Source organism: Herpailurus yagouaroundi, unplaced genomic scaffold, assembly GCF_014898765.1.
Source record: "Herpailurus yagouaroundi ecotype Mexico unplaced genomic scaffold, PumYag 182, whole genome shotgun sequence".
Taxonomy (NCBI): domain Eukaryota; kingdom Metazoa; phylum Chordata; class Mammalia; order Carnivora; family Felidae; genus Herpailurus; species Herpailurus yagouaroundi.
In genome coordinates, this window is record NW_024412413.1 from 37830722 (window position 1) to 37843461 (window position 12740).

The following is a 12740-nucleotide window of genomic DNA, read 5'->3' on the forward strand; positions in this document are numbered from 1 at the left end:
AGTATTCAGTAACTATTGAGGAATGTTCAGTATTCTTAAGCCCTTAAGAAGTCTGTTTTAAAGAACACATTATTTTGTGTTATTATTAGATAGATGAAAGTTCCTAATTGCATAAAGCAGTACAGCTTAACTGTATTAATCAAGAAGACATTAATTAAGGAATATAAGAAATCTCTAAACATAGCTTCTGTGCACAATGTCTAGGACCATATTTCTTAGCCTTGTGGGTTTTCCTTACATTCCCAGACCCGGAAACGTGCAGCCTCTGCTACCACCTGTGCCAACAATATGGACCCCCATGCTAGCAAGTTTCTTCATCTGGCTCCCTTCAGAATCTGCCCTATGTGGGTAACTCTGGTTGGCTGACTCTTAAGTCACATGTCTGCCACCTAGTGGTTAAACATGCCTGAGAAATGTTTTGAATCCAGTATTGGGAGGATGACATTCAGAATGCAGAGAACTATCAAAGATGGAGGATATGTTCAAAAAATTGGGGGCAACCACAAATACGTCTCCACTACAACTTTTGTTGTACTCTTCCATATTAAAATTCTAAACAGCAGCGATACTGACATGTATCTATCCAGCAATACAACTATACTTGAACATAAACAAAATCACCTTTTCTCAAAAAAGAAAGTCCATGAATGTAGCTACATAACCAGGGTTCGTCCATATGTATACTCTTGCTCTTATTAAATCTCAATCATATCTTAATATTCTATAACCTATTGACTACTTTAAGTGTTAATCAGAATCAAGTATCCAATATAAAATAAAGAGGGAGAATAATATACATTATGTATATATAATATAACAAAAAAAAAAATCCCCCCTTCTCCAGCTGGTCAAAAAGTCCTAATGGCAGTTATAAATTCCAATTCTAAACCTCAATTCTTGGACTTCTGTAGATGAACTGATATATATTCATCACCAGCTCTAAGTACATAATTTCAGGATGATAGCCTCCCAGCCTAGCACTGTGTTATCTCCCAGATTGAATTAAGACAGACTCTTCTTTGGATCCTTTAACCGTTCTATAGAATCACCTGCTTCTGAATGATGTGATAGTGTAGTGAAACCAGGCTGGAGGCATCAGTCAGTTGCATTACCCCCTTTACTTTAAAATGTGTTTTTTTTTTTGGTCAGAAGTAATGTTGTGTATGATAACAAAACTGTAAGCAAAAATCTTGATAAAATGGTATTGCCAGTAGAAGCATAGCCATTAGAGAAGGCAAATCCATATCCAGAAAAAAAAAACAACACAACATTTATTACATTAAGAAAAGGTAGACACCCCCTCCTTGACGGAAGGGATCTGATGTGATCTGCTTGCATCAAGGTGACTAGCCTGGCCTCTAGGTGGACTGTTATCATGTCAGGGGTTCAAGATTGATGGTTGCAGCTGGTCACTTGGCCATTCAGCTGTGGTGGTAACCCTATCAACCTTAATGATGAGAAGCCCATTTTGCCAGGTCAATGAATAACTTCTATCCCTGAAACCATGGTCACTTTTCTATACCCATTGAACAAATATTGTGGTGGCCAGAGAAATAGGCTGATATCCACAAGGTGATTAATTTTTGTCTAGCATATTGTTGAACTAACTAGTCCTAGTTCAGAGGTAACATCCAAGAAATTTGGTATTTTCTTTTCCTCAGTACTGTTACCATGCTAAATAGTTGAGGGTTCTTTTAGAGAAGATCTTTTGATTAGCTATTGCTTCATAACAGACCACACTAAAATTTAACCTCAGAAACAACATTATACTGTACTCACCAATTCAATGGGTCAGGGATTCAGAAAGGGCACAGTAATGATGGCCCTTCTCCGCTCTGTAATGTTTGGGCTCGCAACCCGATGACTTGATGGCTAGTGACAATGATATGCTGGTAAATGATTTATTTTACCAGAAAAAATTTAAAAAGCACTAACCTATAGTATTTGGAATTCCCATGGTTTTAATACTCCCATGGTGGCTGACTTCAGGCTACCAACATGATATCACTGAAAGCTGAGAAGTGAAATGATGCACAATAGGGAACCAACCTGTGCTATTTCTACCTTCAGATGCAATAGACGTAAACACCCCAAAGAGTGTAGATAATGGTAAAATACTTAGGAATTTTATTAAAAACTTGGAATTTAGTAAAATAATTAGGAGTTAATACATTTTGAGTGTTTGTTATCTTTCCAAATATTGTTTATTTAATTATAAGCTTACATAATTTAAGCTTCAACAATAACTGTGTTTAACCACCGGCTCACAGAATTCCTGAAAATTAACAATCCCCTCTAACAAGCTGGTATGGGCCAGTGTCAGCACACCATTTGAGGCGGATAACTCGAGTATCTGGACTCTGCAAAGTCTGCTTGGGAGCAACCTATTTCTCATAGGTTCTAGTGCTCTGTGTGAACTTAACGCTGCTTATTTCTCCAACATCATCTGATGTTAGCCTTTCCCTGACAAACTTTCAAGAGAGTAGAATACCATGAATATAATCAAAGATTGAGAAATAAAAGGAAAGCTCTTTGAAAACATTGTGTCATTTCACACGGAAGAACTATTAATATTATTTTGACCCTTAAATATGATCCCTACCTATTGATCTATACATTTAGGGTCTCAGTTATTTGTGTTCTTCTGTGCCAATGCATGGCAAAGTTTTCTGACACTTTGAACCATAACTACTGATGGTGAATGTAGAGAAATTAATTTATTAAGAACTAAGAAATGTGACACTAATATGTGACACCGAATCGAACAATGACATTGTGAAAACCAAACATTTTTACTACTTTAGGAAATGTAAGCTTTAGGAAAACTCCTGAAAAAAATATGTTTTCTTTATTTCTTTCCATCCCAGTATCTTATATCTGCTTTTTCCTTTTTTGTTTGAGTAACTTCTGCTTTATTTTACATAGGCATTTGTTAGCCTATCCTTTTCACTACCCTTCTGAAAATGTCTCCCACAAAACTTCCTGCTCATATATTATTCTTCCCTGACCAAAATGTTAATAACTGAGAAGTTAACCCAGCAGTTTTTTTTTTTCAGGTATCTTTGTTTTTAGCAGCAGAACTGCCTTATTAAACTAAACAAAGGTGAAGCCCCAATTCACAAAACATTTTTATTTTTTTAAGTTTATTTATTTATCCTGAGAGAGACTGAGATAGCATGACTGGGAGAGGGGCAGAGAGAGAGGGAGACAGAGAATCCCAAGCAGGCTCTGCACCGTCAGCACAGAGCCCAGTGAGGCTTTTGAACTCACAAAACTGTGAGATCATGTCCTGAGCCAAAACCAAGAGTCGAATGCTTAACCGACTGAGCCACCCAGTCGCCCCACACAAAACATTTGAAAGTAAAATTTCTTTAGGTCTGGAACAGACTGAGACACTCACTGGACTTTCATGGCCCCAGAGGCTACTCTGGGTGAGTGTAGGTTCCCAAGTAGACCGTTATTTAAAAACCTCTTTTCCCCAAATGACTATTGCAAAACCTCAGTTCCTATATTCCACTTGGTTGCATCTACTTTTTTATTATGTAACCTAAGAATTAATTGTAAATAAAATTATTAGTGATTTTCACTGTGATTTTTATAGCAACATGTGATTATAACTATTACTATAATCACTATACAAATGTGATTATCACTATAATCACATTCAGAGCAACATAATTATGCTCATTTATTTCAATTCAACAATTTTAAATGACCAAATGTGTATGAAGTTAGTTTTGACTTTTAATACTCTTCTAACAAAATCATCATGCATTGTGCAATGTTCTTCAATAATTACTCTATTTGATCACATCTGTTTTGTGTTCTATTTCTCCTGAGCTCATGCTGAAATTATTAAATTTTCTAAAAGGATGAATAAGAATTTACATTATATTTTTTAAATGAGTAATTCCATTATATGATAGAGATGCAGTTTTATGGACCTTTAATGCCTTTTATGGACCCTGGCTTAGATTCAGGTGTGTGCTTCTTTGCTGCTACCTGTGGTAAACTCTGAGGTTATCATGAGATGCTAGGTAAAGCTGCAATCTTTTCAGATAGAAGTCAGTCATAAGTATTAGTAACTTGTGTTCATAAGATAATTGCATTTAGGGTAATTACATTTTCTGTTACGCCCAATAGCTGTTACTGGAGCACTTGGAATGCCTGGTGTCACGACATGAAAGGTCGCTAAGAATGACGGTGGTAAAACGGCAAGCCCAGTCCCCCTCGGGAGTGTCCAGTGAAGTCGAGGTTCTCAAGGCACTGAAATCTTTGTTTGAGCACCACAAGGCCTTGGATGAAAAGGTAGAGTATTTAGAAAGGTTGATTACAGTTTTATGTGTCGATTATACCTCAGTGAAGCTGAAATTTAAAAAAATAAAATAAACTTCAGCTACCAATTTTAAAGAGTATTGACAGGAGATTTCAAGCTTCACTGTGCTTTTGTCATGAGCATCAGGTTCCTTGTCTTCATCCATGACTCAGCTGATTCCTGACGTAAATGAGTACAGAGAAACACGTTTGATTTATAGGAAAATCATTTTTATAACTGCAGCTGGATTATTGTGTGTATATTGGTGATGCTCATAACCCTGTTTTTTTTAATACCACCGAATCTATGGCTTATCAAGTTACACTTTTATTGTGGTGCATTATGGTCCTAGTCCAGATGGCCATTTGAAATTTAATATTGTCATTCAGTCTCCCTCTCTCTCCTTCTCTTTCTCTCCTCCCAGCCCCTCTCTGAAATGCATGTCTATAGATCCCAACACAGAAGACCACTAACTGGAAATTCAACATATCTTGAAGTATAAATTGGATGTATACTCTAACCTTTGGAGGTTTATATTAGAAGCATACATTTTATTTGATCTCTGATACCTTCTGAGTATATATTCTGAGTATATATTTTGTGGAATCTCTGAATATAACAGCATAAGGTATCAGTGGAGAAAACCTGCTTTAGGTCTTTTTAAAAAAGTGGCAGTAAGCTTCTTTTAGCTGTTACTCAAAAAAACTTCGACTGACATAAATAAGCCAATATGATGATAATATCCTTGGGAGATTAATAAGGCTTATGACATGATTTTAATTTTGTGAAATGTTACAGAATTAACTTTTTAAAATTAATAAAGGTTTAGGATTTTGTAGAGTGGGAATTGGGGCACTTCAATTAGAAAGTACCTGATAAGTTCTGAGTATTAAAATCCAAATGAGAGATTATTACCCAGTTATATCTAGGTTTTAAGCATGCAGACACTAGTGCTCTAGTTAAAATTTATGTACATATATACTTTTATCACTGGTCTTTCAGATGGTCTTAGACCAGGGTATTATGTGAAGTATGTGCATAACGATAATTCTACCTTCTAGATTGTTAAGAAGAAATTGTAGCTTATTTTTCATTTTAGCCATGAGAGGAAAGTAGTTTATGAATAATTTTGAGTAAGATAGAAATTGATATTATATAAAGATCCTTGATAAATATAATATCACTACTATCAAGTATCAAATACTTAATATGTTTGATGTCTAAGTTCATATTCCCTTTATTATTAAAAAATACATTGTTAAGAATTTGCAAGACTTCATACTTATGGAATGTCTATTATAAGTCAGACAGATATTTGACAAACAAAAATAGATAAGACATTGTCCTTACGACTGAGGAGTTCAAAGTTATTGCTAGAGATTCACGTGTCAATAACGGGTAATGTTAAGAAACAGTATGTACAGTGCAATAGGGAGCCACAGGAAAAGTGACTAATTCCACTTGAGAAAGTGATTTTAAAAAGTTCAAGAATGTCTTCACAGAGGGTATGACATTTGGACTTGAATATTAGAGAATGTGTAGGAGTTTTTTAAGCAGAGTAATGAAGATACTCTGAGCAACAGGATCAATATGTAAAATAACCCAGATGTATAAGAAGAGCACGGCCTATCCAGAGAAAATGTAATAGTTTTGAATGCCTTGAATGAAAGTGCTTGAGAATGTGTGATCTTAGAAGTTCCCTATATGTACTCCCACATCACTTGAGCGGTATCTTATGAAAGAATGCATGCAAGGCAGTAAACAGTATTCAGGACAAATAACCTGATGGGTGTGAGTACATTTAAGAAGAAAATAGTTGTTGCACAACTTAGACCAGACAAATAATCTACTATGTAGACATTCAGTGAGTTTAGCATAACTAAATGAAGCATTTTATACTATGGCGCTAGGAGCTGTAATAGTATGTACTAACTCACTAGAAGTTCCAGGGACATTGGTTAGTTCATAGGCAACTGAACTGATTATCAGCTAAGTATTGTTGAACAGTCTAAAGGAAAAGTGTTATGAGCTTGGATTCTGGAGTTGGACAGATATGGACAAGTGACTTCTCTAAACATCTGTTTTCCTCTTTTGAATGGAGAGCTAATAGTACTTAGCTCATAGAATTGCCATGAGGATTAAATGTGATCTGATGTGCAAAAAACTCTTATATGGTACTTAGCATATGGCAAGTGCTCATTGAATGTTAATGAGTATCACTGTTAATGTGAATAAATTTCAGCACTTGATAAAACTTTCAAACTATGTAAAGATGTTGGTGTTACTGTTGATCCACATGCTTGTTTTAAGTAGCATTTTATTTAGTTATTGAAGGATTAATATGTACTTTCATGGACAGTTCCCCTAGGAATAGCTCACAGCTACTCAAGAGGCTAGGAAGGGTGGGGAAACAAATTACAACATTCTATAAGTACTATGGATACTATGTTATAATACAGAGAGATGATCAGAAGAAGATGCAATTAACCATTTCTTGCTGACAAGACACTACCGACTTTACAGGGTAAAGTTACACACGAAGAGCTAAACAAAGTAGAGAAAATTAAGCATAGCTATGGATGGTTACAATTACTGGCAGTTGTCATTATTAATGTCCTTATTTATACATCCACTGAGTTGTAAGTTTGAATTTTCCTTATTAGCGAAGACTGACCGTAACTTTGAATATCACTCTCCAATGTGTTAACCAATTTTGGAGGCTGGAGGAAATGATAAATATACATGTTTAAGTATAAGTAAAAATTCATAGTAAATATATATATACACTCCATACATATTTCTGTGATCTAATATCATATTGCCAAAACTGGATTTGAACTTCTGGTCTAAGGAGAAAACATTTACAATGTTTTCTGTTATAGGACTGATAATTCCAAAATGAAACCCTGCCATACCTTACTTTTAATTTGGAATGTATGCTTCTTCCACCAAAGTTTCTTTTCATCCTGAAACACATTTGTTATTTTTAGGGAATTATTTTATTTTAAATTCTCAGGGATAGGATGTATATAGCCTTGAAACATCCTTTGGGGAAAAAATTCTTTAGTTATTTTTTATACCCTTATGAAGAAAATTGATATAGTAGATGAAACTGTAAATAAAAAATTCTAGGTGTACATAAATATTTTAGAGGTTATACTATAGTTCTATAAATTAAAACATTAACATGTATTAACTAAGAGACTACAAACAATGGATGCGTTGAATGTGGTTAAATAGCAAAAGAAATCAGAAAAGGTTACGTATAGAGCTAAGGATATCACCTGTGTACTTACATTTAGGAAAAAAAAAGGTAAAATTATAATTTTTCATGGCATATCAATCATGTCTAGATAGTTCCACAGCACACCAAATCCAACAAGGAAAGTAAAGGTAATTATGTCATTCTTCTGGTGCTGTGCTTAGCAGAGCAGAGCAAAAAGCTAAAAGCTGGTCAGAGACAATACTTTTTTCACTGCTAATGCAATTTAAGCTATACAGACAAGGTAAAATGTTGGGATTCTTTATGCCTTAGAAAAGTTACTTTTTTGCATCCCACCTTTTTTGTTTGTTTGTTTGTTTGTCTTATTCAGTTTAGCAGAAATTAGTGCAATATGAATTAAATACAGAGAATAATTTATCCTAATAAAAACATGAATCATACATTTATCTCATAATGTATTGATATTTACCGCCCCAGTTTTTGGATTTACAACTAATTCAAAATATATTCAGAAGTTGTTTTTATTTTCTTGTAGAGACACCTTTAGATTCATTACTTTGTGGGTAATATAATCTCAAGCTGTAGATACCATTCTAAATTTATTTGAGGGGTTATTCTATATTCAAGTTGTTTGATAAGCTTAATGATTTTTACCCTTTGAAGACTCACTATAATGAGAATAAAAATGTTTAACTTTGTGGTAAATAGGAATCATATTAGAACAATTTTTGTGATCATCAGTTTAGCAAAGAAAGTCAGGAAGATGCTTTAGCCTACAGGATAGCCTGGTTTCAGCCATTCTGTAAATGATTTGAAGAACTCTTTTAGAAACATTCCAGTGTATCAGTATATCTTATAAAATAAGACACCTAACCTCTTCACAGCAGTGTTAATGTGATAGTATCAATGTTGCTTATAGTGAGATTGTTAACTTAGATTTTGACAATTTCATATTGCTCTTCTCATCAACTACGATTCTTAGAACTTTCTCACTCAGAACACCTGAATTTTATAGCTGGTATTTTAGGAAGTGGGTGTGAAACTTTATAATCAACCCTGTTAAATATCAAGCACATCTACTAAGATTTTTGTTGATATCTGAGTTCCACGTATCAGCAATCCTCCTTATTTTCAGCCTTCAGATATTTGCTTCTTTTACATCTATCCAGGCTGCTAATAAAAAAAGTATTCCCCAAGTCAAATCATCAAAGACTTCCTTTCAAGTAGTTCTTGTTCAGTTATTAATCAGCATTATTAGTTTTATGCATTTTAATGAACAATTGGATATTTGTCAAAAAGCATGGGTACGTGTCAGGCTATCTAGCACACCTAAATATCATGAAAGATCCTATGTAATTAATTATCTTTGATATCAGATATCAATTCATGTACATATTACTAATTTTCAGAGGATTTGAGCATAACTAAATATAATTCATATTAAACTCCTCTCAGATAGTTATTCTTTCTAACTCAAGATACATTTCAGGAGTGAAGTGCACCCAGCCACCTGAATATGTATCAGTTATCATTATACAGCACAAAAATATAATTGATATTTTTTAAAATTTCTTGTTAGATTCTAGATTAATAGGATATTAGTGGGGGGGTTTTGTCTGCTTACTAATTGAAAAGTAATGTTAAATTCAACTTTATGTGAATTTCTAAAATATATTTAACCTATATTCTCACTTAAATCTTATCTTTTTAAAATAGGAAAATGTGATACACTAAAATATACTGTCAATGCATTAATAAAATTAGAGCTAATAAAAATATATATTAAAATACATACTAACTGCACAAATACTATAACATTCCCATGGAGCAAATTCTATGTTAGCTCATATTCAAAAATTTACCATGAATTGCATCTTAAGTTGAAGAACTGTGTATTTTATTGATTCTTTTCTAAGGAAAATTAAGTCACTGTAGACATTAATTTTAATTCCAATTTGAATTAAATTAAATTAAATTCAGTTAAAATCCTTTCTCTGAATTCCTTAAATTTTTACATGATAATATATATTTTACATATATGTAATATAGAGCATATCTAAAGATCTGAACATATAATAACTAAAACAATTTTAGAAGTTCTAAGAAAGCAAGAATTAAAGACCACTTCTTTGAGTTTCATTTATTTATGAAACATTTGTAAATCATATTATTTCCAAAGCATAAATATTTTCAAACTAAATGTGCAGAATATTCGGTTCTATAAAATATGATGGCTTAACCTTTGGTATCTGGAAGCTAGTTAGGAATTCCAGAGTAATCAAATAGTTTTCCATCCCTCAGTAGCAATGTAGACCTCTAACTAATACAACATTATGAGCAATAGACAACATTTTTTCAGATTCTGAGAATCTTTTATGAAGTTACTCACACCAAATGAAGCTCACATATTATTTTTTAAAAAGTAGAAAGAAAGATTTTGCCTATGTCTCATACTTAATCAGTGAGTCTTTTTCAGGGGAATTCATAATATATTTTTGAACTTTGCCTCCACTTACTGTGAGTCAGAATTAAGAATAAGCAGGTCTGTCTCTTTCCCGTTAGAAATTCTGTCATTGAGACTAAAATGACTTGCTTATAAGGAAATACCGTGATAGAGAGATGCTATAAGGTGACAATGTATTCATAGAATTTATGAGCACTTAGGGCTATAACTATGTTAAAAATTCGCCAAATATGACTGTCTCGGATAATGTTAATGATGGATTCAGCACAGTTTAACATGTATGGGATGTACATTACTGCACATATTTTGGTTTTTCTTCTAGGTAAGGGAGCGACTGAGGGTTTCTTTAGAAAGAGTCTCTGCACTGGAAGAAGAACTAGCTGCTGCTAATCAGGAGGTAACATACCAAACTTTCTCCTCTTTTGAGGTGTGATATCACTAGCATTATAGCCCTTGTGTTTCACATCACTTTGATTAAAACTGTCACAAAAAATAAATTACATTCTGTATATGCCACTGAACAAGGTGTGTTGAAACCAGTTGCCAGAGTCATGTTTCCTGATATCTGGTGGTTCAGATCAGTCACTTAAAGATGAAAAGAAAATTATCAAGCTCTAGTGACAAAGTGGCTTAGAAAGACTGCAGTCAGAATGCCAGTCCTTTCAGAGAGTAAAACACAGCTCCAAAATTGGAAAGCATGTCAAATATCTGCTAAACTTAGAAAATGGCACAAATGAAGTTAAGTCCTTGGAGATATAAACATACTTCCCTCAAGGTTCTTACTATTCTTATCTTCTAAAGCATCATGCCCGTGTTTAGTGGCACCATTAAATCCACTTGCTGTCATTCATGACTAAGGTATTATAACCATCTCTGAGATTTAAAAAGTTGTGTTTTTTTTTCTTTAGAAAAATTGACTTATTTTGGTTTTTAGTATACAGATTAACTTGGGTCACTAGACCAGATATATATAGATAGATAGATAGATAGATAGATAGATAGATAGATATAGATATAGATATATTTTTATATATCTGTAAAAGAATATATTAAAATATATAAACAATAATCTGTATAGGCCACTAAAATCGACCTATCTCTTTCTCTGTCTCTAAGAGAGAGAATACTTGTAAGGCTACTTTTTCCTCCAGAAATGTATTCCAGTAAGGTAAATATTGGCATTGGCTAGTTGGACATACTAAAATAACTCTACAAAATATTCTTATTTTAAATAATTAAATATGTGGGCAGGTAATGTCATTAATTATAAGTATTATCAGGGCATTCTTACTACAATAATATTTGCATTTACATGACACACACAAATACACATTTTTAAGGCATGTTAAAAATTTCATCTAGTACAAATCACCTTGTTCTTTAAAATAAGCTAAACCAAAAAAAAAAAAAAAAACAAGTTTAAAGTTTGCCTTTGTTTGTTCTGGGTTTAAGAACTTAAACTTTAGAAAAAATGGACTTTTAATTGCAGAGACAATCAGTTCCATGTCAACTAAATGCTAGCTGTGTTAAAAACATAAACGGTGGCATAATAGTTAAAAAATAAATAGACAAAGCATTCAGTTCAGCTTAATAAACTGGATGGCTTCAAATAAATAAAAATAAATAAGTAAATAAAACAAAGGGAAATAAGAGATTGGTACATCTTAGTCATCACAGAAGAAAAGAACCTCTGAGATAATGGATGATGACGAAGAACTCAGTCTTTTTATGAGAAAAGATAGGTTTTACCTGTACAGCAGGTATATGCATTCCTGGAACGTCCAGAAAGAAAATATTAAATGTTTGTTTATTTTGTGTTTTATCATTGTTAATTTTGATTTTCTTGTATGTTTAAAAGTACATTTATTTTGGGTACATCCCTCAAAACATTTTATCATTAAGGGTAGAGAAACAAAAGCTTTGGCAACTACGAATATGAAAGCCTTGCTTACCATACAGTAATAAAGCCTCTGTCTGTTATAAACAAAGGTGAGGTGAGACCCCTTGGCCAAAGTATGTATGCTGCAATAAAAATATCCCTCAAGTTCAAGTAAGGCGCTGAAAATTAGCTCCAGAAATGGCAACTGAATAGTTCAATTAGATATAAAATGGGAGAACAACACTTGAGGGAACCAAAGCAGAGGAAAGACTTTTGCTGGTTGTCTTAAACATTTTAGCCTCAAATTTTTTTGTAGTCTCTTATAGGCAGCATGGTCCATTTGATTCTTATATGTAAATTAAATATATTTTAAATCATTAACATCATTCTACAATTACTGCCGTCCTTCTAAATGCTTTTTGTTTTGTTTTAAATAATTTGTATAAGAGGATAGTAATTGTGTGCTCATTATTAACTTCAACATGTTTTCTTTTTGTTGTTGATTTTTATTAACTTCCAGGTGGCTTAACCAGACTCCCTACTTAGGAAGCCACATATCCACAGATGGGGAAAGGGGTAGCAAACTTATCTTAGTTTTCTAACAATAAATTGTTTATAAATAATTAATGATTTTAAGAGAGAGTACATGGGAAAAACCAACTTTTACTTCATAATGAAATTTATATTTCACTATGAAAATCAAAAATAGAGAGAGAGAAAGATCAGAAGACACCTGCAGTGTGAGTTCTTAGAACAGCAGTTGTACATGAAATCTCTTATAAGTAAGCCGTCATGTATTGATGCTGAGAAACATTTAGAAATCTGACAAAATAAGCTTAGAAAAAATGTATACTATTGG

The 12740-nt window shown here is 33.1% G+C and overlaps 1 protein-coding gene across 20 annotated transcripts in view; it reads left to right on the top strand.

Moving 5' to 3' along the window:
- The window catches only part of PPFIA2 (PPFI scaffold protein A2), a 478162-nt gene that overhangs the window by 286471 nt on the left and 178951 nt on the right, over positions 1 to 12740 (top strand). For 18 of the 20 annotated variants that reach the window (XM_040491314.1, XM_040491316.1, XM_040491319.1 and 15 more), the window contains 2 exons: positions 4144 to 4308; positions 10325 to 10399. In XM_040491314.1, coding sequence (XP_040347248.1) covers positions 4144 to 4308; positions 10325 to 10399 — 240 coding nt within the window. The remainder of the gene's footprint in view (positions 1 to 4143; positions 4309 to 10324; positions 10400 to 12740) is intronic. The other 2 variants (XM_040491321.1, XM_040491329.1) reach the window with 1 other exon arrangement.